At 37.6% G+C, this 26,370-nt stretch overlaps 1 protein-coding gene across 1 annotated transcript in view; it reads left to right on the top strand.

Annotated features, from left to right (window-relative positions):
• The first annotated feature begins 915 nt into the window (after positions 1-915).
• The window catches only part of pde1a (phosphodiesterase 1A, calmodulin-dependent), a 95,914-nt gene continuing 70,459 nt past the window's right edge, over positions 916-26,370 (top strand). The window contains exons 1-2 of the mRNA XM_046845866.1: positions 916-1,727; positions 3,751-3,777. Coding sequence (XP_046701822.1) covers positions 1,465-1,727; positions 3,751-3,777 — 290 coding nt within the window. The 5' untranslated portion in view covers positions 916-1,464. The remainder of the gene's footprint in view (positions 1,728-3,750; positions 3,778-26,370) is intronic.

Below are 26,370 nucleotides of genomic sequence, written 5' to 3'. Positions count from 1 at the left end.
AATTACAGAGGTGTGGGTTGCCATGTTGTGCATTCTGAGATGCTTTTCACCTCACCCTGGTTGTAAAGAGTGATTATTTAAGTTACTGTACCTTTCATAGCAGTTATAAGCGTTCCCAAATTCGAAGCATTTTTTTGGTAGGTTTTATTACACACAGGACGATCTTGCATGTAAAAATCTCCAGAGATCAGCAGTTTCTGAAATGTTTGAACCAGCGATTTGCATCTACAAAACGTTATTCGCTGCGCCGATCGGCTGATTGGATAACTGCATAGCAACAGGTGTATCTACTGTAATAAAGTGGATGTGAAAGAATATGGACAAAGAGCACTGTGAAATTGTGATGCATGCGTGGGAATAGAAGCAAAGGGGGTGGGGTGGTCATGGGGGTTGTATACTGGAAGTAGCTCTCCGTGTAATTCCATTAGCCTTTACACACCATCATAAAAAAAAAAGATATCACATCTATTCTTTAGGCTGTTGCCATTGCACTAGCAGTTGTTTCTAGGGCTCGCTGTGTGTGTGTATGTGTGGGTGTGTGTCTGTGTGTTTAAATCAGTAGAGAAAATAAAGAGAGAAAAAGGAAAAGCCCAGCAGCAGGTGCATGATGATGCTGATGTTGATGTGGATGATGATGATATCAACGCCCATTTCCTTATTAGTCTCTCTCCCTCTTTTATTCTCTCTCTCTTGCTGTTTTGGTGCATCTGAGACTGCTTCCCTGGTGCATTGCCAAAAACAGTGTGTGTGTGTTTGTGTGTGTGTGTGTGTGTGAGAGAGAGAGAGAGAGAGAGAGAGATTGGGGGGTTGCCTTGAAACCCATCTGCTCACTGTCTGAAACCGGTCAACACGGAAACCATAGCTATGACGTTTCTAGCAGCACCCGGGTCTTTCAGTGTGTAGGGCCGTGTGTGTGTGTGTGTGTGAGAGAGAATGTGTGTTTATTGGGAATATGAATGTCATCATCAGGAGATCAGATACACTTGTGTCATGAAGAGAGCACGCCTCCATCACAACAGTAAGAAAAAGAGAGAGTGAGCAAGCAGAGAGAGAGAGAGAGAGAGAGAGAGAGAGAGAGAGAGAGAGAGAGAGAGAGAGAGAATGGGAGGGAGAGAGGAGAGAAGAGGAGTTAAAGGGATCTGGAAAGATTTCAGAAACAGTGAGTGTGATGGATCCTCAGTAAGCTGCAGTTCCGGTTAAAGAGAGGAAGAGAGAGGAAGAGAGAGAGAGAGAGAGAGAGAGAGAGAAAATGATAGATAGAGGGTGGGAGTCCACGTGAACAGGACCTTTGTGCAAGTGTGTCTGTGTGTGTGTATATGTAGCTTGTGTGTCACTGCGAGAGGTGTGCTGTGCTGTCAGTGCTGCGACGCTACACTCTCTCTCTCTCTCACACACACATTCACACTCTCATTCGCTCACACACACTACACACACACACACACACACACACACACTATTTGCCTGATGCTCTATGGAGCCGGTGGACTCCAGGATGGATGGTGCGCTCTGAGTCTGAGGACGCAAACACGCTCATGCTTGACTCGCTCCCTGCTGATTCCATTACACCATAGGACAGTACACGCATTCTCTCTCTCTCAAACACACACACACAGGTTTTTGCAAGCAATGGACTCACTCTCCAGCGACGTGGACGGACTGGAGAACAACTCCATGAAGTACAGCAGGAATGAGCAGACGGAGAAAATGTGGCTCCGGCTCAGAGGAATGTAAGTCGCCGAATGCACTTGTCTCTCAGGTTTATCGGTGTTCGAGAGTTCATGCAGGTGGAGTGTGTCGTATTTCAGTGCATGTTTCCAGTGCCGACATATACTACAGGTTCTCCGTGAACCGTCACAGTGTTTTGTAGTTGTCAAATTAGAAAAACACTGCGTTTGAGGGTTTATGACCTGCTGTGTTTATTTCCCAGCTCTCTTTGATTTTTATCTACATTTATTTTGTATGTTACTTATCATAGTTGGACTTTTAGACTTTTTCTGGTTCGAATGCATGCTTTATGAGAGAGTCTTTCACAGAGTCTTTCACATTGACCTTTCATACAGTGTAGATAGATAGATAGATAGATAGATAGATAGATAGATAGATAGATAGATAGATAGATAGATAGATAGATAGATAGATAGATAGATAGATAGATAGAACAAACTTTATTGTCATTGCAAAGTACAGATACACAGCAACAAAATGCAGTTTGTGGTCTACCAAAAGTGCAAATAGTAGCAATTATGTGTATATATATATCAATATGTACATATGTAAACAGCATGTGTGCTGTTTTGTGTGACATGGCTTTTTTATTGTGTGGTGCCAAAACTAATAAATGAAACCTTGTATTTGGTCGCATTTGTAATCCACACAATTTAGGCACTTTATCTTCTTTATTCTCTCATACATTATATGGAGAAATGTATTGAGAGACCTGCCAGCTATATGGTTCTTCCTCAAACTGTTACCACAATGGGTCTACAGGATGTTGTGGTAGCATGACAATTTACCTTAACTTGAATAGGAGACCTGAATCCCAAATATGATCTAGCATGACAATGCACATGTAAACAAAGATATCTTCATGAAGATATGCTTTACAGGATTAAATTGGAAAATCTCCTACTATAGAGCTTTGAACTTAACCCTTTAGAATAAATGTGAACACTGACCGTACTCCAGTCCTCCTTACCTCACCAACCCAACTAACATTAGTCTCCAGTGTTCTGTATTGTTGAAAGATTTATGATCAAACTCTTGATTTTACCCAAATGAGGATGGGTTCCCCTTTTGAGTCTGGTTCCTCTCAAGGTTTCTTCCTCATAACATCCAAGGGAGTTTTTCCTTGCCACAGTCGCCACAGCTGCTCATCAGGGATAAATACACACCATTCACCTTCACTGTTGATTTCTGTAAAGCTGCTTTGAGACAATGTCTGTTGTGAAAAGCGCTATACAAATAAACTTGACTTGACTTGACTATCTGAAATTACCCAACTCCAAAATCTTCCCAGAAGAGTGGAGGTTATTAAAACAGCAAGTAGGGACTAAATGTGGAATTAGGTATTTAATAAGTGTATACGAATCTTATAATAAGGTGTCCACAAACCTTTGTCCAAACCAGAGAACCTGGAAGGAACCCACATGAGACCTGGCTTATAAAAATGTTCTTTAAAATAGGAAGCTAGATGTTATATTGTGAGAGAGAACTTTCTAGAAGCAGTTAGGCCACATACCAAATGTCTACGGTTCATATACCTTCAGTTCCTCAAGTCTGTGTTTTTATTTCCTTACACTTTTAAAAGCACCTGAGCAAAAAAAAAATCCATTTATCCGTTCTTCACCTGCTCAGCTGGGACACAGTAAAACGTTTTAGACAGAGAACAGGATGAAAAGGCAAAAATAAATACAAAGCGGAGCGAGCAAGCGTTATCATAGTTCTAGAGTGATTCTTATTTTTTAAAGAACATTAGAAAAGTCATATTGATTAAAGGAAAGCAGCTTGGCGCACGGCATGTAGTGTAAAAGTGTAAACTTCTGAGAGGTTCACACATGATGAGGCATCCTACGCACATCGGTTGGCTCTGAACTCTAGTCCTCTGTATAGAGAAAGTACGGAGGCCATACACATTCACACACAAACAAATACACACTCATGGAATGACCCGAGGACCCTATCACGATACAACCGGGACAAATCCAGCCCACAACTGGTCTAATACAATGATTTTTTTTTTTTTTTTTGCAGGCAGAAGTACAAAACGACCTCTCAGCGGTAAGAACAATTTCATCCTCTCCTTGTGGGATTTGCACTACACTCACTTGTTTGGCACAAAAGGCTTCGGTGGAGATTTTATACATGACAACAGCTTGCCAAATAGAGAGGAATAAGGTTTAAAGATTTGCGTGTTGCTAGACTTTCAGTTTTTTTTTTATATTAAAGGTGGTTATTTTGTTATTATTAATATTTTTGTATGCAGTTATTATGTCATTATAATTATTATACTGTCTTTGGAACAAAAAATTGAGAAGCTGTTAAAAATAACTTAAACAAACATTAACGGACAGGACATTTGTTAGTCCCCAGAGTGCTCCAGAAACCTGTTTATCAGTAATCAATTGCTAGATTAGACAGAAACAAATATAGAAAGGGTAATATGTTGATTCCAGTGTGGGGAAATTGACTATTGATGCCATTGTGGTTGTATCTATCAGAGGAATTCCATTAAACTACAGTGGTCATCCACTTTCTCCTCCCCCAATTCTCCTTAAAAAGAAAGAAAGAAAAAAAAAACAAGCCCAAACAACTTTTTGTTAATGAATCTTACAATTTTCACTGGCGTTCAAAGTTTATTTTGTATTCACATTACAAGATTTTTCATTGACAGGTTGATTACATTTTGGCTTAACATTTCTTTCCATCACCTTACATAATAACTATGAAATAACTACTTGCTAAAAATGGCGTTGAAAAGGTTTAGATGCAGCAGCGTTTTATTCGTTTAGTTTGCTACTTTCTAAAAACAGATCAGCTTACAAAGTTTTAACTTTGTAAAAAATAAACAAATACCACCATCAACATTTTCCCTTCTCATCTTGTATTAAGATCTCTGTTAAAACAAATTATTCAGCAAAGTATCTGTGAAAATGCTGCTATGCAAGTTTCCTTGTTTACAGTGATCTGGATAAGCAACTAGCATGACTGAATACTAACAAGTAACCTTTAATTATTAGTTTTAGTACTAGTTTATGGAACTACTAGGTACTAGTTACTAAAATGTATAAATTTTTCTTTACTAGAAGTAGAGAATGAACATGTACTTCTCTGTCCATTCATTTTGAAATGGAATGGGTTTGTCATTAAATTTATTAACAAGGCATGTCATCATAGTATTTATTTAAACCAGATAGTAAATAAATACATTTTTAAAATGCAGTGGTGGACAGTAACTTTTTCACGTATCTGTAGTTTACTAAAGTATTTTAATTTGATGAGACTTTTACTGTAACTTCACTACATTTCAAAGTCAAATATATGACTTTTTACTCGATTACATTTTGCAAAATCAGTCGTTTCTTTTTATTTATGAGGATAAAAACTTAACTGGTCAATCACGCAGAAAGCCACCAATCAGGGTTCTAGTCTCGCTCTGTTTTAAACTTGTTTTAATTGGAGCTTGGTGTATCTACTTATCACCAATATACAGTTCAGCATCAGTTCAACAGCAAGCAGAACATTTAGAGAGAAATAAATAATGGAAGAAACTCATGACTCGAACTCGCCACAACACCTGTGACCTTATTTGCGCATATTAAATATTTAAGTAGTTGAAAAGTAGGCATTTGGCTCATAATAATTTGGATAGATATCAGTCAGTGTTTGACTGATAGATTAGTGTACTAAGAGTAACATTAAAGTCTTTTCACATAAACTGACTTAATTAAGTAAAGAGTCTTGTGATAAAAATGATAATAGCCATAATAAATCTGAGTATTTTGGATACTTTAGTACATTTGAAGGTATATACTTTTGTACTTTGACTCAAGTGTAAGTTTAAAGGAAGCACTTTTAGGGGTGTAATATTTTACCAAGTGTATCTCTACTTTGACTCAAATGCATGGCTTATGCACTTTGTCCACCACTGTTCAAATAATGTCAGATAAATAATGCACTTAAAGGCAAGAGGATCTGCCATAATAGTCCAAGTTGCTGCACTACAGCCATGTTTTTACCTACATTGATTGCTTGTGCTACAGTATAATTCCAGTACTTGGTTTGGTCTGTAAAAATACAGTGTAAGTTCTACACACAGATACAATAGGGTTGTTGGTTGGGGTGTGATGTGATGCCTGGAAAATATTAAAGCCAGCCCCCAACCACTAAATAATGGTACAACCTGGTCAAACGTGGATAAGGAAAAAGATTATCACCCTTGACACTAGATTTGTTTTCCTCACTGAACATTCATTCAGTGGACTGCAGTCATGGTCAGGTTTTTGGCAGATTAACTGAATTATAGAATCAGCAATGTAGTAAAAGATACAGTGTGGCTTGCAAGTTTCTCCTAATAGTAAACTGTACTGGAAGTAATCATATTTAAAGTGTTAATAGTAACAATATGCATCACTTGACCTGATTATTAACTCTTGCGAAATACCTGTCTGTAAGTGTGATGGATTATGGGTAAGCTCTATTGTATATCTGTGAAAAGTTGGTGCTATAAAGGAATGAAATGGTTGCAGAAATCTAAAGAGATCCGAGCATTGATGAATTGAGTAAGCAACTTGGCTCTTGTATGTGCGTGTGGGTGGAAGTAAGTGTGTGTGTGTGTGTGTGTTCTAATGCTATAGTGCCTCCACTCTGTCACATAGAGCATGCTAGCCTGAGAGCTCTGGTTGCGATGAAGTGGCCCTAATACACACCCCTATTACATAAATAAATTCTGCTTATACCATCACGCACTTTCATTTCTAAACATAACCCTTATGGTAAACAGTGTTGTATGTTCAAGCTTGTTGTATCTTGGATGCCTTACCCAACCCCATCATCACCACCCCATTATCACCATTACAATTCTTCTCCACTAGACTATACATCCTCAGTACTCTTACCTCTGTCACTGCCATTACACCCACTCACATCCCACCACCCACCATATTACCTAACCACCACCATCACCTACTTCATCACCCTATCACTATTGCCACCACCATCACCACCACCAACCTGACCCACCTCAATACCCCACCATCAGATTTATCAACTTCATCAACATCACCACTATAACCCTGACCAACCCCTACCACCTTCACCACCAACCTGACTATGAGCAAACCTCCATCACCAACTGCATTACTACCCTTACCCAATTCAAAACCCAAATACCACACCACCAGACTTATCACCAACACCGTCACCCTCAACAGATACACATTCAGGATCATATCAGCACCATTACCCTTGTCACTTTCTCCATTAACACCACCATAATGACTTTCATCCCCACCACCATCACCACCTTGAGCAACTTATTACCCTGCAACCACCCTCACTCAATTTAAAACCAAATACCACCAGCCTACCACCTGCCTTATCACCAACACTGCCACCCTCAACAAAACTACACTCAGCATCACCCTGAGAAACTCCACACTACCTTCACCACAAACCTCACTATCAGCACCACTACTCTAATTACATGCTCAATCATTGCCTCCATCAACATCACCACCAGCATTACTACATATGGGAACTTGTGTTTATATATACAGTGTGTGTATGTATGTATGTATGTATGTATGTATGTATGTATGTATATATATATATATATATATATATATATATATATATATATATATATATATATATATATATAATATACACACACAAATACAACCCAGCTTTTGTTTGTTCATGTGTTTGTAGGAGGTGTAACACACGTTATTGTGCTAAATGCTATTGTAACACACACGGTTAGTGTGATCGTGAAGCCAAAGTGTGATGACGCCGTCCTCGTGTGCTGATAAGTGGTTGTTAAACTAAAGCTGTAGTTGAATTTGTTCATAATTTGCCTCTTTGCTGTGAGTGGGAACAGTGTGTCCAGCATTATAATACATCATACGTACAGTAATTAAGTGAACACAAGTTTGTTCAGTCTTCGCCTCATACTTTTTACGCAGTTTTATTATTATTTTTACACTTGAAAACATGCACAACAATACCAGGGGTATATAAAAGAAACTAGAGTTTGCGCATTGTCACTGTGGCTACTCACTCTGTACAGGAAATAAGATTAGTTTGGCGCATACATGACAACACAAAAGAATCCACGGTGTTAGCATTAGCTGCTAACAAGGAAGTGGTTAGTGGCTAACGCCATGGATTCTTCAGTGTTTTATGTCCAGCTTCAAGAATATCTCTTTAATAGAGAACATCCTGTCAATTCCACATACCGAGAGAGTGAATAAATGAAGGATGGAAGGAATAAAGACATTTTGTTAAAGTATGCTGAAATAAGTACAACAGTTAAGTAAACTATTTAATAACATTTTTCCAATTTGTGCCAATTCAATTGATTACTCAATTTAATAGATATTAAAAGTGTATTGCAATTATTAGATTAATTCTATTTGATTTGTATAAAATATTATAAAATAAAAAAATTATATTATTTAACCAAGTAGGCATTTTATTTAAAATTGTTTTAAAAATAAAACTGTTCCAATGTTGATGATCACAAATGTTAATAATAATAATACACTGCGTTAATATAAAAAACAACAAGCAATTTTATATTTTGCATTTCTTCCCCTGACTGTACTCAAATTGAACAGAAAATACTGTGTCTTAAAATTCAATGGTATGTACCGAACCATAAATTTTGTGTACCGTTACACAAAATGTAAAGATTTAAAGATTGATATCTTTCAAATATATCTGATTAGGAATTTTTTTTTTTTTACATATACAGTATGTATACCTAGGTTTAACCTACAATTAAAAGTGATATTCTGTTTGTGTTTCAGCAATAGCCTAAAGCAGAACCTTGTGGTACCCAATAATTAACAATTGTTTATTAAGATAAAAGTATATTTACAGTGCATCTAGAAAGTATTCACAGCGCTTCACTTTTTCCACATTTTGTTATGTTACAGCCTTATTCCAAATTTCTTTAAATTCATTATTTTCCTCAGAATTCTACAAACACCACCCCATACCCCAAAGTAAAAGAATTGTGTTTGATATCTTAGTAAATGTATTAAAATATGAAAAAAAGATCACATACGTAAGTATTCACAGTCTTTGCTCAATGCTTTGTTGAAGCACCTTTGTCACCAATCACAGCCGCAAGTCTTTTTTGAGTTTGATGTTACAAGCTTGACACACCTCTTTTTGGGCAGTTTCTCCAATTCTTTTTTTGCAGAACCTTTCAAGCTCTATCAGGATGGATGGGGAGCATCTGTGCACAGCCATTTTCAGATCTCTCCAGAGATGTTTAATCAGGTTTAAGTCTGGGTGCTGGGTGGGCCACTTAAGGACATTCACAAAGTCGTCCCACAGCCACTCCTTTGTTATCTTGGCTGTGTGCTTAGGGCTGTTGTCCTGTTGGAAGATGAACCGTCGCTCCAGTCCAGAGGTTCCAGAGCTGTTTTTTTATCAAGGACATCTCTGTTATATTACTGCATTCATTTTTCCCTCGACCCTCACTAGTCTCACTAGAAAAACATCCCCACAGCATGATTCTCCCTCCACCACGCTTCACTGTAGGGATGGTATTGGCCAGGTGATGAGCAGTGGCTGGTTTACTTCAAGAGCCTTTTGGCAAACACCAGGTGGGCTGTCATGTGCCTTTCACAAAGGAGTGGCTTCTATCTGGCCACTCTACCATCCAGGCCTGATTCTGGAGTGCTGCAAAGATGGGTGTTGTCCTGAAGGTTCTTCTCTCCACAGAGTGCTGGAGCACTTTTAGAGTGACCTATGGGTTCTTGTCACCTCCCCGACTAAAGCCCTTCTCCCATGATCGCTCAGTTTGGCCGGGCAGCTCTGCTCTCGGAAGAGTCCTGGTGGTTCCAAACTTCTACCATTTATGAATGATGGAGGCCACTGTGCTCATTGGGACCTTCAATGCTGCAGAAATTTTTCCCAGATCTGTGCCCCAACGCAATCCTGTCTCTGAGGTCTACAGTCAATTTCTTGGACTTCATGGCTTGGTTTTTGCTCTGACATTAGATCAGATTCAACTTTATTGTCATTACACATGTACAAGTACAAGGCAACGACATGCACTGTTAACTGTGGGACCTTTATATAAACAGGTGTGTGCCTTTCCAAATCATGTCCAATCAACTGAATTGACCACATGTGGACTCCAATCATGTTGTAGAAACATCTCAAGGATGATAAATGGAAACAGGATGCACCTGAGCTCAATTATGAGTGTCATAGCAATGGCTGTGAGTACTTACTGCATGTACATTTTTCCCATTTTTTATTTTTAATACAATTGCAAAGATTTCAAATTAACTTCTTTCACGTTGTCATTATGGGGTATTGTTTGTAGAGTTTTGATGAAATAATGAATGTAATCCATTCTGGAATAAGGCTGTAACATAACAAAATGTGGGAAAAGTGAAGCGCTGTGAATACTATCTGGATGCACTGTACATTTACATTCTGGTTTGGATTGGTGCATTGATTGATCAGTTGATTGATAGGTGAATTAATCGGATGGATGGATGGATGGATGGATGGATGGATGGATGCACTGATTGATACAAGGTTGAACGGATGGATTTGCAAACGGTTGGCTGGATGGATGGATTCCAATCTCATTTCCAAATGCATCAATGTTATTCAGACTCGCAACAAAACAGTTTACCCTTCAGAAAGAACGATCTTCTGGAGCATTCCTCTCTGCAGTGCGATTGGATTTTTTGTTTTAGCATAATTCAATTACATTCTCCTATCATTTTAGCAGCAGAGTACAATATACAGTAACAGGGATTTCCTGGCTGTTTTCTTAGCTGGAGAGAATGCAAAAAAAAGAAAGTACTTGAGGGTAAGACATTACAGTGCATACATGATACTAAGGCAGTGACGAAGAGTATGTTGTTTAATTTGTGAGTAAGCCAGGGAATGACTTCGTGATGGTTATCAGGTTGGACACCATTCTTACCTCCAGATGGTGTAGATTTGAGCTATAAGAAAATATCCTACTTTTACTGCATCATTCTGACACAGATACCCTAAATGTCAATGGTCTATTTTGGTTTATCACTATGCTAGATATCTGTTAGTTACAGCCCTTTGGGTTGTTGCTTAGACACTGCAACCTCGTGGTAACCTTGAGACAATGTCATACTAAAGAGCAGTGTTATTTAGACTGACACATAAAATGACCTCATAAACCAGACTTGTGAAATTGTAGAGATTTATTTTTGATATTACACAAACTGAAAGCAAATATTACAAAAAAAAGAGCCTGCTTTGCTTTTCATCTTGTTTGCTTTCCAGACAGCTTTTTGCTCTCACACAGGGCCTTGGCTCTATGCACTCGTCTAACCATCACAGAGCATCGTAGGTGATGAATGTTGTGAATCTTTATAAGATTTGAAGATGAAGTATAAAACCATGCCATCATGATCAATCCTTTGTTGTAGAAAAATATAAGCTAAAAAAAGAAAAACTGACCCCTAGCTTGGTCAAATGTTCGTGTATCCACTAGAGGCCCCCATAAGCTATTCCACGGAAATGTTTCCTGCGCAGGGCCATGACCTCTGTTGCTTAATTTCTTAACCAGTCATGAAACTCCTCAATAGTGTGAGGAGATTTATAGCCCAAACCTCTTAAGTGACTGCATAAACAAATGACAATCTCACAATTGGCAGATGTAAAAGACTGAAATTGAGATAGGGCCAAATAATGAATACAAGCAGAAAGCTAATGTTACCTTAGGGCATATCCTTAATACACTGAATGCACTGGTTGCCATGTCCTCTATTCTGAATGCAACTTTAAAGTTGTACCAGTAGAGGAGTTGCAATCCTATTCTACTATGCAATTCTACTTGAATTTTAATGATAGTGAGTGCAGTGATCATATTGAGACTTTATTCAGGACTTTTCACCACTAGTATAAATATATTTTACCATAAAAACAGATTTAAGGATAAAGCCAAGCTCTGAGTTTAATCACTGTTTAGGAGATGAAAATTCATTTATCCAGACATTTTTAAAGAATAGTGTAAATGGAAACTAAACAAAATTAATTTTCCCTAATGAATTCCTTTGACTGTTATGATAATTACTATTTAGTAATTACATATTACTAAAATTGTCCTCCAGTTACACTGAACAGTCACGGATAGACTAACTTTCCATCGTTTCATTTGTACTGCGAAAGTGTGCCTCATTTGTACTCTACTCAAGAGAAGAGTGACCAGGAGAACTCCCTGCTGTTAAATGTCATCTTATCAGATTTACTCAATTCTAGAGATAAAATTTTTTCGCCTTCCAAACATCATTGTGTAATTAATGACTGGACTCAGATCAGGACAACTTGGAGGTCACAAAGCAATTTAAAATGCCCTTTGTGCAGCATACACTAAAAATAAAAGGATTATGGGATTTGTCCATAATAACACCTTGATTTGTACACATGTGTGACAGGAGTGACAGGAATTGTGACAAAACAGATAATTTCTTAAAAAATAAAAATAAAAAATCTTGATAAAGGTCCTAAAAAGACAGAAGACTTGACAATATGGCATTTACGCTCCACGGCAGCTCGGTTAAAATCTTAAAATATGGCATTTCATCCATCCGCCTTTATTGTCTCGAGCGTTTTACTAAGTTCTGTTTTGTGCCGCAGAAAAGTCATTAACTCTCAGCGACACGGCAGAACTGTCTGGGATATTCATTTCCCAGAAATGCGTTGCAGTCGTTCAGCATGGCATGAACCTATGAGGTTAGCTCATAGAATGGCGGTTTAGAAAATGAAACATGGCTTTGGTTCGTTTTCTTTACCACACAAAAAGTGGAAAAAAGGATATTAATGGAGTGGATTTAAGTGTAACTGTAATTATAAAAGCTAGCAAAAAGGGGCATCCAGGAGAATAGCAAAAGTATTCAACTTGGAAAACTAATTAGAAACTTTGCTGAATGTGATAGACCTAAGGTGTGTCTAAATAAGTTCATAATAGTTATCGACTTCTATCGCCTGCTCCAATTTGGGGTTGCCACCCTGTCCTCCACCCTGTCCTCTACATCTGCTTATTTCAAATTCACTAAATTAATGTCTTCCCTCAACACATCCATTGACCTCCTCTTCTACCTGATAGTAGTATATATATATATATATATATATATATATATATATATATATATATATATATATATATATATATATATATATACTGTATATATGTATACGAATAGAGCTAAAGCTGAGCACTGAGCACTGCTAAAACACACGCTCTTCTAGTGTCTACAGGCAGCCACATTTTAAACATAAAACTCAGCACGAAGAGTTCATTGCTAGCGGCACATGGCAGTGGCAAGCACCAGCTAGGTGAGAAAAAATTATAATGCGCTAAGTGAAAAACAACAGCTCTTTTCCAGTATGTTGTTCTTGATGATCAGCCAATTGACAGCGAGGAATTCAATTGAAACGATAAAATTGACCTTTTCTCACAATCAAAATGAAGAAACTAGTGCAGCTAGCGAATTTGCTTTATTTCAAATCAACTTAATACAGTTCTAAAACACAAGCCTATTAGTTTACATGGTTTACATGGTATCAATGCATCTCAAGTCCAGAACAAGGGTTTAAATAATAAAGGGATGGAGGGGGTAGAGCCAGGCGATGCCCTGGAACATAGGCATGTCCCAAGTGAAGGCTACGTGAGAAGTGTGTTTAATTCTCTCTCTCTGCATCTGCGTGTATTGCGATGAGTGTATTCTCAGTAGGTTCTTATTGGCCAACATCCCAGTTCCCCTCCTTCATTTCACTCGAGGATTTGGATGACACCTGAGGATTCGCTGTCTCTTGGCAACTGCATGTGCCTTCCTCGATGGATGTCTGTTTGTTTGAGGCAGTCCAATTATTGGCACATGTTAATGGGAAACCCAAGCCAAAATGACTAATGCACCAATGAATTGCTAATGGAAAGGTAGCAGTTAGCACATCATGGCAGCTAGTCGTGATGGATCGAAATTCATTCATAGTCCTGCCAGAAATCTAAGGAAGGAACGATGAGCCATAGTGCTAAAAGGTGATACAAAACTGAGTTTGAATAAAGTCTGAATCAGATGGTGATGTGTTAGGATTTGTGCCACATATCTACCTGCATCTAGCTGGACATTCTTGACAATTTTGCAGCACCCTGTATACACTGATCAGGCATAACAGTATGACATTATAACATGTGAATAACATTGATTATCTCTTTCTTTATGGCACCTGTTAGTGGGTGGATTTATCAGGCAGCAAGTGAACATTTGTCCTCAAAGTTGATGTGTTAGAAGCAGGAAAAATGGGCAAGCGTAAGGATTTGAGTGAGTTTGACGAGGACCAAAATGTGATGGCTAAACGACTGGGTCAGAGCATCTCCAAAACTGCAGCTCTTGTGGGATGTTCCTGGTCGTCAGTATCTATCCAAAGTGCTCCACGAAAGGACGGCCGAGGCTTATTGATGCATGTGGAGAGCGAAATCTGGCCCATGTGGTCCAATCCAACAGACGATCCAAACTTCTGTAGCTGAAATTGCTGAATAAGTTAATGCTGGTAATGCTCAAAGGGCCATGTTTTTGCAGCAAAAGGGGGACCAACACAATATTAGGCAGGTGGTCATAATATTATGCCTGATGGGTAAACATAAAGTTATGCCTGGTCAGTGTATAAGAGGAGGGTAGTGAGAAAAAAACTAGCCAAATTATGGGTTAGCTTTTTCGAAAAACATTAACACATGCTGTTCAGTTTAATTAAGGTGACATGGATTTGATCATTAGTTGACATGGTGTTAACAGTTATCAAAGATAAGTGATATTTTTACATCAGAGCTACAAGGTAAAAGAAATAGCATTAATGATACTGAAAAAATGCATATAATGAATCATTTGTACTGTAACTGTATATGGCATGGTGGATATTAAGACACAGAAGATAATAAAGCAATCGATTAAGGACATGCGTTGTTTTGGAGACTGATGTTGGCAGTTTTTATGTTAAATGGACATCTGTTGCTTTGAAGCAACGGGATCTTTTTTGTTCGCCCACATCCATGACTGCTTCTACAGGCACAAAAATACAAGACAACATTAACTTCTAATTTGCGTGTGTAAAACCAAATGGCAGGCCTTTTGTTGTGCTTCTGCTGCTTTGTGTGCCGCAACCATTTATTGTCTGTTTACTGGCTAAATAGATCCGCCTGCCTCTGGCTTTGATTAGATCAGAGCCTTAAAGTGCTCTGAGAAAATAGAAGTGTCACTATGCAATGACCATTCGATCTCTGAGCGTTCCGGACCGTTCACAATTTCAATAACCAACCAACATATCATTTATTTCAACCTTTTGGCTCACAAGAATGTTATTTACCGAAACAGTGAAAGCAGAGTTTGACTCTGATCGGACTTAACCCCATTGTTTGTTTATAAAAGGAAATGTTGACTCCATTAATAACCGTCAACTGTTCTGAGATCATCCGACCTCAAACTTCATGAGTACTTTGAGTTTGAGGATTGTGTGAACATACACAGCCAGGAAAACAGAGCTGTCTATTTTTGTGCTGCATATCAACACTATCCACTTCACAGCAACTGTCTCCTTCGTGATGGTTGCTATAGCAGCATAGATGACTCTCTGAGAGGCTTAGGGAGGTGTGTGTGGCAAACTTCTTCGAATACCAGCACTGATCTGGGATCTGCTTTTGATTTGGGCTTAATAATGATTATATGAGTGGACAGCTGATCCTAGGTCAGGGCTTGTACTCATTTATTTTAATGTGCAAGTGTGCCACCAATCTAAACTATTAAATATCTAAAGATAAAAGTGATCAAATATATGCCTAGAATACGTATGAGTACAATCATTATATCATAGTGAAATTGGTTAATTGAATGACCATGTCTCTTATGTCAAAAATTGCATTTCATGAATGACCAATTTCTGACTAGCAATCATAGTCACACATGCTTATGCATCATGGTTATGGTGGGAAAAGACAGATTTTTGAGAGTTTTTGTCATTTCTTAACCCATAGCGACAAAGTAGAACAAGATGCTAAAAAAGCAAGAAAGTCACCATTTCTGTTTCTGGCATGAATGATCAATTCAATTCATTTAAATGTATTTTTATTTATATAGCACTTTTACATATATGTACCTACACATATATATATATATATATATATATATATATATATATATATATATATATATATATATATAATATGTACTTATATACTTTGCTCTGGAAAAAGGCGTCTGCTCAATGCCGCAAATGTATATATAAACGCATATATATATGTACTGTATGTATTTATATTTTTTACATATATGTACTTTACATATATGTCTAAGCTGGTTCTGAGCCATTGTAGTAGACTGTTCACATTAATTACACTCCAAATCCATCCTCAGAGCTCCCGTGTTGCTCCATAATCTCATCAATCCCCAGGCTGTCGATGCAAAACCATCCCCAGCGGCATTTCCCTTTTTAGAATGTTTTCTTCTTCCAGATTTTCCAAAAAAGGATGCCACAAAAGATCTCACATTGTAAAGCTAAAGGTAAACCTTTGGCACAACGTTAATACGTCTGACTGAGGATCAGATGATTTTAGGTTTGGCCCTGAGTGGTGGTGCACTATATGTTTTAAAATACTGAGCATCGCTGTAAAGTCTTCTTGCTACTTCAACAGCCTTCATTGTTCCGAAAAAGGCGTTCCATTCGATTTTGGAGCATGGTTGTAGAATTTTGTGTTCATTCAGCCACAAGAACTTTGTGGTTTTAGGTCCTGATTATGGAAAGTGGGAGCTCAGTGATTAAGAATCTGGGTTGCTGATGGGAAGGGTTCAAGCTCCAGTATTACATTTACTTGGCTGCTCCTGGTCCTCTGAGCAAGGCGCTCTGTGCTCCAGGGGGGCTGTATCTTTGGCTGACTCCAGCTCCCTGTAATGTACATGTAAGATGTAAAAAGTCCCAGCTTTACCTTGATGATGAACGTCTGGCATGCAGTCAGTTTATCCCGTAGATGTTGAGGTCTGTTATAACTTTTGACTAAAGTTTGTATCTGTATCTGTGGGAATTTGTGTTCATTAAGCCACAAGAGCATTGGTGAGGTCCTGCACTGATGTTTTGTGAGGTCTGGTGTGCAGTTGGTGTTCCAGTTCACCCCAAAGGTGTTAATGCAAGGCTCCATGTAAGACAGTCAAATTCTTTCACTCCATGTCTTCATGTAATTTGCTTTATACATGAACGTTGTCTAATTTCACTGTGTATTGTGTCAGCTGTATATGGTTAAAATGACAATAAAAGCTTCTTGACTTGACTATACAGGACATATTCTACTGACTCCAGTCGTATGGCCTGAAGCACTTACAGTGCTTTTGGTGCATTGGTAGGAGAGCTTTTTCTTCTGTAAACACTTGCTTGGCCACCTCTCCTTTGGTGTTACTTTATATTTTAAGCGCAAATTATGCACTGGATACAATCTAATGGACAAAAAACACACACTTTCAATAATTATGACAAAATATGAACCCAATTTTTCTGAAGCTGTGTGCAGCAAAGAATGCTTTTTAATGCTTATCAACTGATGCTATTTATACCTCGCTGACTTTTAAACCTGGCAACCTGAATGTGTGTTTTGAATTTGTTGTTCTGGGAGGAACGCTTAAGTCTTTCTAAAGGTGCAGCCTAACAACTGAGTGTTTCCTGATCACACAAGGTTCCAAGTGAAATCCCTCAAGGAAACACATAACCATTAATGACCCAAAAAACCCTTTGGGAAACCTCTTTTTACCACTTATAGTTCACAAGAGGTCCTTCCACAATGACGTTGATTCATCACTATGATCTGACACATTAACAAAGAAACTTAAATTTAAATGGAGTATATGATTAAAGAAAATACTGTCCGGTCAGTTCTCTGCAATCTAATCTCCATAATCACATTTTTGGGTTGAAATACTTCTCCAGTAAAAATGTTCTTGAAGGCTAAGATGTACATGGCACGGGTTATTTCTCAATGGCCGCAGCATGAGTTATGTTCATGTTTGGAGCTAATCTATTCCACACAGTCTGGTCTGGACAAGAGTGTATGTCAAGCTGCAGCTAAAAGATTAAAGCATTCTTCTATGCACCACCGTTTTCCCCACTGTTTCCCCTCACACAATCGTGGAGGTTGAGAGGCAATGCAGTTGATTTTTCCTACCCGTTTTTTTTTTTTTTTTTCCGTGACATCATTCAGAAATTGCAGTGCTAAATGAAGCGTCCCCCTGCCGGTCCTGTCAAGCAGAGGACTGCCAGGCCACAGATCCTTCAGAGAAAATGTAAATGTCACAAAGCCAACCTGTCCTGATGGCTAGCAGGAGTGTCCTCAGCCACAGGAAGTCCATTACTGAGCCAAAGACACTTTTTTAAAGGAAAGGTACTAATTTGGTTTTGAAAAGCAATAATTTGGTGCATTGGACTAGAAAAGCTTTTCAATGCGTTAGGAGGAGGTCTAAGGGAAAACTACAGGACTCATTTTTTCGTCCACGTTTTATTTTAAAGGTTGGCTTCAAGAACACTTCATTTTTGCTGAATTAAATCTCGAACCGAAGCATTGAAGTAGTCATCTATTTTATCGTAAACATTCGTTTAGAAATGTAAGAGTAGAAAGAGTGCAGCCAAGGCTGTCATTCATCAGGTTGGACTTTAAGACCTGGACAAAAGGTCTTGGAATCTTGATTTCCAGTGAAGGATTGAATCTTACAAAGGAAAAAAGGAGAAAGTCCAACATACTAGTAATGTATCATTTCTAAATGAGTCATTCTATTGAGTCTTTGAGCTGAGAGACTGCCTCGCATTGTGAAGGAATTTTTTTTCTCATTAATTTTTGCATGTAGGCTATGACATTACTTGTGCAGTGCAGTTCAATTGATTCAAAATGCTCCCATGGAAACCTCTTTTCAGCATCTGAGCTGTTCGTTAGCGAGAACGATGAGATGTGTGTTGGTCGCAGGTGTGTATATCAAGCAGGATGACAGGGAGAATCTGCTGCAAGGCTGCATGTTGACAATGTGCTGAATGTAGTTATGTGTGTTTTCTTAAAATGCAATGCTAAATGCTAAAAACATTTTTTATTGTAATTAAAATACTTGTTTTGTTTGTTAAACTAGCAATCTAGCAAAATCTTACAAAATCCCAATGAGTTTTTTTGTCAGTTGAGAGAGTTAAAAGTCTTGTATATGAGTTGCGATGAATGATCTAACTCACTGAATCGAGCTGGAATTCCAATTACTACAAAATTCTTCACAAATATATAAAATATGATCAATTAGAAGCTATTATTTTATACATTTTAGCAAAACAAATCGCAACAACTCTTTGAAAATTATGACTGTTAATAAGCTAGTCACATTAGCATGTATAGCAGAGTTGCTTAAACTAGGGACTATTTTTGGTGTGCCATGCCGTATATAAGAAGAGGGGGAAAAGAGAAAAAATGGCATTGACCCAAATCTTAATTTCCAATTTAACATTTAACATAACGTTTTATGTTTTATTATGTTACAAAGCAAAAACCTTGACAGGATCTCCCTCTGTGAGTCAGCTTTCAGTTGGATCAATAGGTGTTTATTAATGTGTTTATTAATGTGCAACCTAACTGACTCTTACCTACATAATATCCTGACTTTGTCAGTAAGTGAGCTGCAGTTAAAAATTAAACTAAGGACCAGCTTCATGTATTTCATTAGCGGTCACTGATATTTCAGACATATGGTTGTACTGCTTATAGCTTAAATAGCTGTATTAGGCAGTAAACTTCATTGAAGTATAAATGGGATTGTTTTCATTGTAGTAAAATTTTACTGAACTGAAATAGAAAACAACAAAAAACTGTTTTTGCTTAAATTTACTTCTAGCAGTTTAATTGAATAAAAAAAGACGGGACCTGTGGGAACTTACAGTAAGTTATAATAAGATAATGCATTTACTTTCAGCCCACGGCCTTCAATCGCGTTTTATTTTAGAAAACTTTCGGGGACCTCTGATTTATAGTATCAGTTACAACAGAAATGAAATCTATAGCTGCAGTAATGGAGAGCTAGGGCAGTCATTTTGATTTGCTTGCTAATTAGGAATGCTTTTCATTTTTATACATCATTATTGTATTACGTAGGTATTTATTTATCTAAAATGTAAGACTTTTTTTTGTTAAATATAGCTAAAATAAAATGCAGATCTGAAACACAGCATTAGAGTGACTGAGTTTGTGAGCTTCACTGGGAAAGCTGATGAATGTTGACTCACATAACATTCCGATATTTTCCTTGATAGGCGATAAGGTTATTTTTCCCCCTAGCCAGATGTTCTCCCGTTGCCATGTAGCACATTAAGACACGAGGAAACACGATCCGAGCCACACAGACAGTGAAAACACTGCTGCTCTAATTCAGAACAACACACAGTGGATTTCATTCTCCCTGCATCAGTTTTTTTTTTTCATCCATTAATCCTTAATTCAACAAATTTTCAAAATGGCCATGAGCACCACAGCCTCTCACGTATTGCCTTTTATTCTGTTTTTTTAGCGAGACTGACAAAGCGTCTAGCCTGTTGGGGGGGTTGTGCTTTCAAATGCTTAATCTTAATATTAGCTGACAGGCTAATTAGCAGAATGTTTGCATTAATGTGCTAATTAAGCATACGCCTGAGACTGTGCAGGCGAGTTGTGTGGTAATGTGCTTGCAAAGTCTCTGCTAGCACATAGCAAAACACTGATTGGGAACATTGGCTTCATGTGCTGCTTGATCAGCCATCTGAAACTCCTTGTTATGATCCTGATGCAGGCTTTGACCTGCGAGAAATGCACTTGGAACAGGGTTATAGAGATTTAAAAACAAAAGAAGCTGCAGATCTTTTTATACACCACGTTTAGACCAGTGGTCCCCAACCTTTTTGGTGCCACGGAACGGTTTAATGTCAGACAATATTTTCACTGACCGGCCTTTAAGGTGTGGTGGATAAATACAACAAAATAAAATCATATAAGCACCATAAAAACTGGTATTTTCTAAATATAATAATAAACGTGAATCCACTGTGGTGTTGTTTGTTTATTGTGCTGGCTTGGGGGTTTGAATTTAGCAGCAATGTATTATGTGTTAGCAGCCAGAGCAGCCCCTTTAAGAAGGTAGCGGATGTAAGTAAGACATGTGACCGAGGCATCATGACATGCATCGAAAGTGAGTCATAGACAGATGTGGTGGAGAGAATCCGGTAATTTTCCGAAATTCAGAATCAGATAATAAATACAACGGAAATAATGTGTTGGGGACCACTGGTTTAGACTATGGGTCTTTTGCTGCCTAATGATCCACTTTTTAAGATACATGTACAGTACAGACCAAAAGTTTGGACACACCTTGTGTGTCCAAACTTTTGGTCTGTACTATATATATATATACAGTACAGACCAAAAGTTTATATATATTATATATACAGTACAGACCAAAAGTTTATATATATATTATATATACAGTACAGACCAAAAGTTTGGACACACCTGCTCATTCAAGGAGTTTTCTTTATTTTCATGACTATGAAAATTGTAGATTCACACTGAAGGCATCGAAACTATGAATTAACACATGTGGAATTATATACATAACAAAAAAGTGAACTGAAAATATGTCATATTCTAGGTTCTTCAAAGTAGGCATCAAGAGAATGCCAAGAGTGTGCAAAGCAGTCATCTAAGCAAAAGGTGGCTACTTTGAAGAACCTACAATATGACATATTTTCAGTTGTTTCACACTTTTTTGTTATGTATATAATTCCATATATAATTCCACACGTGTTAATTCATAGTTTTGATGCCTTCAGTGTGAATCTACAATTTTCATAGTCATGAAAATAAAGAAAACTCTTTGAATGAGAAGGTGTGTCCAAACTTTTGGTCTGTACTGTATATGGAAATATACATGTAAGAGGTTAATATGGGCCTTTTTTGTGAAATCCCCTTCCGCACCCATTGAATTTTACAAATATTTTTATTTTGAACATAAATATGTCTATAAGCCGCACTGAAACTAATGTACTTTACACAGGTTTTAACGAAAGACACGTTACACACGGTGTAACGGGTGAAATATGTAGCGCTTCCTTTAGGAGCATAGCGGTATTTTGGGAATAGCCTGGCACTGCATTTCTCCGCTATTACTGCGTGTGTTCAAGACAAGGAATATGTCCTTATTATTTTCTGATGCTTATTTCTAAGTTTCTTTGACTAACCCGTAACGCTGTTGCAACTGGAGTTAGTGAGCTCTCCCTTCACCCAGACTCAACTCGTTACAATGGCTTGTATCTAAACAGTAGCCGACCAAGAAAGTCATTGTTCACTGTCTTCCTCCTTCCTTTCACAACTATTTCTCTCGGGAGTTTTTCTTTTGGCATCGTCGTGCATTTAAAAAAAACTTTTTATTCTCCTGATGGCGTGCAGCTCAGAACACAGGTGAGGTGCGTTTTTTCGTTTCCGTTCGGAAATTTCATTGGTCTAATGTTATGGGGTTCAGTTTTTTGGCTTGAAGTTTGTGAAACCGGGAAAAACCCAGGAAAAAAGTAGCGGCTTGTAGTCCGAAAAATATGGAATGCTAAAATGTTTCCACTGCATATACGTGTCTAACCATAAAGAGTTTAGGACCTTAACAATGATGGAACTGTATTGAATTGACATTTGGTTTCACCCAGTTGAGGATGAGTTCCGTTATGAGTCTGGTTCCTCTCAAGGTTTCTTCCTCATACCATCTCAATTAGTTTTTTCTTGCAAATCTCACCACTATATATATATATACACACACTAGATCTTTTATTAATTTTAATTTTATTACAATTTTATTATTAAGTGAGCACTAGGGATAAACTTATAGGGACTAATTTATAGTCAAATGCATATTTGTAATCTGTTTAAGAAAGCTGCTTTGGGACAATATATATATTGTTAGTAACTAATAGTTACACCATACAAAAATATAAATAAAAAGAAAGCTAAATCTGAATGTTTCTTTAGTTTCCTTCTTGGGCTCCTTGCAACGGAAAGCCTACATTTATTTTCCTTGGAAATACAGCTGAAATTGGATACAGCAAACTTCAATAGAGATGCAAATTTTTTAAAGTAAAAAAAAAAAATTGTTTTGGAAATTCATCATGCTGGCCTTCCATTGAACCACTAACAGTATCTGGCCACTGAGACCTTTTCCTCTTAATATGGCTTATTAGTTTTATTTCTTTGGCCATCAAGACAGATCTGAAGAGCAAACCCAAATTGCAAACCCAAGAACCAAACAAAAGATCTGAAAGCTTCTTTAGCTTTAAAATCACAAGCCAGCCTGAATAATTATGATGATGATGATAATAATAATCAATGAATAAATAAATAAAGCACAGTTGCATGTAAAGTCCACATAAAATCGCCAAAAACAGAACGAGTTAATATCAAAATTATGAAATATTTGTCACTTTTCCATATAAATACATAACTTGCCTTACCTGCAAGATGGCAAACAGAGGTATACATACAGTAGGTCTTACAATATATTACTGTCATAACCCCTCTATGAAATAATTGCATTCATTCAATTCAATTTAATTTGAATAGCGCATTTAACAAGTGACGTTGTCTCAAAGCAGCTTTACAAAGATAAAGCATTAAAATAATGTATACGTTTATTGTAAGAGTGTCCCTAAAGCGCAATCCAGTGGCAACTGTGGCAAAGAAAATATTCCTGAGATGGAGGTCCAATTAATAAATTGCCAACACTGCACTGCAGAATCATGCATATTGTAGACGAAAATATTCTTCTTGTCTTCATATTGGGTGTGTAATAATTGTTGCTCCCAAATCAGGCCACTAAAGTCTGTCTTTTCTTTAACACACTAAACCTCCCCCCACCCCCCCGTCCGCCCCCATCAGCGTGGAATCAGTCTGTCATCATTCCCATTCAGTGATTTTTTTTTTTTCTCCTATAATTTAAAATTTAGATTTGTTCGGTCTGAAAGAAGCTGTTTTTCCAAAACAATTTACAAGTGCCACAGAGCGCAGTCCAGGCAGGAGAGCCAGCGAAATTGACCAGAAACTACAGCGAAGGAGAAACAAAACTAAACACTGCGGTTGAAATAAATGTTATACATCAGTGCTCCTGGGTAAACAGGCCAAAGCCATTTATCAGATTCTGTAGCAACCTGAAAGTGGTAACTAATAAAATATTTGAAAGAAGGAAAAAAAAATAGCAGATGGAATTAAAATGAAAAAAAAAATTAATAATAATAATAAATGTATATATATTGAAAACATATATAGTCTTACAGGTAAAAACAATAAATACAGCCAATAAACCAACATCAGGTTTGAAACAGGAAACCCCCTCAGCACCCTGTGTGTTTTATGATGTTTTTGTGGGCCATTTACTATTGATACCATTGTCTATTGGTTCACTGTTTTAAAATGACTTACTTTGTTCACACGCATTTACAAGATATAACCTAGAGACTGTAGACACCTGACTATTAGATCTGTATATGATTGTTGAACATATTATTTTAGATTTATTTCCTCTATGCTGTTACAATAACCTACACTCTTCTGTGAAGGCTTTTCACCAGATTTTGGAGCATGGATTTAAGGATTTAGGATTCATCCACAAGGGCAATAGTGAAATTAGGCACTAATGTTGAGGAGATCAGGAGCTCTGGATTCAGGTGGTGTTTGTTCAGTTCGTCCCAAATGGGGAGTTTAGTGGAGTTGAAGACATGGCTTTGTATTGGGCACTCTACATCAACTACATCAACCTTGTCTTCATGGAGCTCTGTGTACAGGAGCATTGTCATGCTGCAACATACTTGGACTTCTAATACCAGTAAAGGGAAACCGTAAAGCAACTATAAACACGCAAAGAGAAAATACGTCTTCTTTCGGCTGCAACATATCATTGGCAAAACATGCCAAATTTTTTTCCAGCTAGAGTGCCAGTAATCCATAGCAAAATACTACTACTACTACTACTACTTCTACTAATATAGTGTGTACACAGGATAGTTCCATAGACAAAACATGTAAAGTAATTTCTTGTTTTTATATTATTTGTATCTCAAAGACTTGGTCATTACTGGCCCTCCATTTCTAGTGGAAATTAAATAAGTATTTTTATAGGCAGGTGTCGTTTATACAAGTTCCTTCCTTAGAGTTTCCAGTGGTTTAATGGTTTGAAAAGATATTGTTGAAGCATAACCATTATAATGTAATGTAGAAGCTTCAGTGTTTGATTCCAGAGTATTTACATCGAACCACAACCCACAAAAGAAAACCTGAGTTGTTTTTGCACTTTAGGCAAAAGTTCAGCATCATTAAAGGCATCTTTTAAGGAACAAGTAAATGCCACTGTTTTTTACAACCACGGTTTCAAACTGTGCATGGCAGCAGCTGAGAATTAAGTCAGAATGACATCAAGATTTGGCAGAAACCAGAAACACAATTTCTGACTTAAAAATGATGTAAACTAGAATATCATATCAATAAACACATCAATAAACGGCCATCTGTGGACTGTATTGTATCAGACATGCAAAGTCTAGAGCTGTGTGAGCGTGCCAAAACATTTGGCATCACATACTGGTTTCTGAATAAGGCAGGCCTGGTGTTTCGCTCTGAACATGTCCTACCCTTCACTGCAAGGTTCTAGTGGGGTGTCTGATGCAAATCGTTGCACTTCGGTGCCCACAAATGTGTCACCATTCCTACAGAGTACGCTCCATCCCGACCAAAACAGTTTGAGTGAATGTCATTCAGATGTTTTGAGGCAAAAACACAGTTGTGATGAAAAACACAAGCCAAAGCCACACTTTTAACACTTCAGTCTGCTATAAAATAAGCTTGTAAACAGGCCACACAGTTTTTGCCTTTCAAATTTCAATCGATTTTTTTGCTACCAAAATGCATTATGGTCTACTGTACCTCCTGATTGATGTTGCCACATATAATTTCGCAACAGTCTATAAAATGAGCAACAGTCTTGGTTAACACAATGTCGCAGCAGGTAGCTTCAGCTCCAGTTCCAGTTCCAACTTCACTCCTGAGCTCAGGTTAATATCTTGGAAGTTTTACACCTCCTGCTCTTTAGTTATGAATTTAACAGGGAAGTGGTAGTTTAGTGTTCAAGATTTAGCATTTTTGAGCACAAGGTCATGAGTTCAAGTCCCAACAACGCTAATCTGTCCATGCTGGGCCCTTGAGCAAAAGTCAACTGCTTAGATGTATAAATGAGGTAAATGTAATTGCTGTGTAAAAGGGTCCCAGGTCCCATAAAATTAAATGTTTTACACCAGCACCCCAAACATTGCAGAATAATTGTAAAATGATAGATTATGATGTTACTAAAAATGAATGTAAAATTATAGACTTGACCACTATATTGGTGGTCATAAAAATGTAAGAGTCTTCAGGGGGTCATAAAGCAACAAATGGCTCCGCTTCCCAAAGCACCTAAAGTCATCATGTTTTAGTTTTGAACCAAACCAAATCCATTTGTCCAGTTAAGTATATATATTTTTCTTTTATAATTTTGAGGCTGGAACATAATGGTTCCTGATTCGGTGCCAGGACCTTGGCAG

This window comes from Silurus meridionalis, chromosome 3 (genome assembly GCF_014805685.1).
Source record: "Silurus meridionalis isolate SWU-2019-XX chromosome 3, ASM1480568v1, whole genome shotgun sequence".
NCBI lineage: Eukaryota > Metazoa > Chordata > Actinopteri > Siluriformes > Siluridae > Silurus > Silurus meridionalis.
This window is presented reverse-complemented; position numbering and strand designations above follow the sequence as displayed.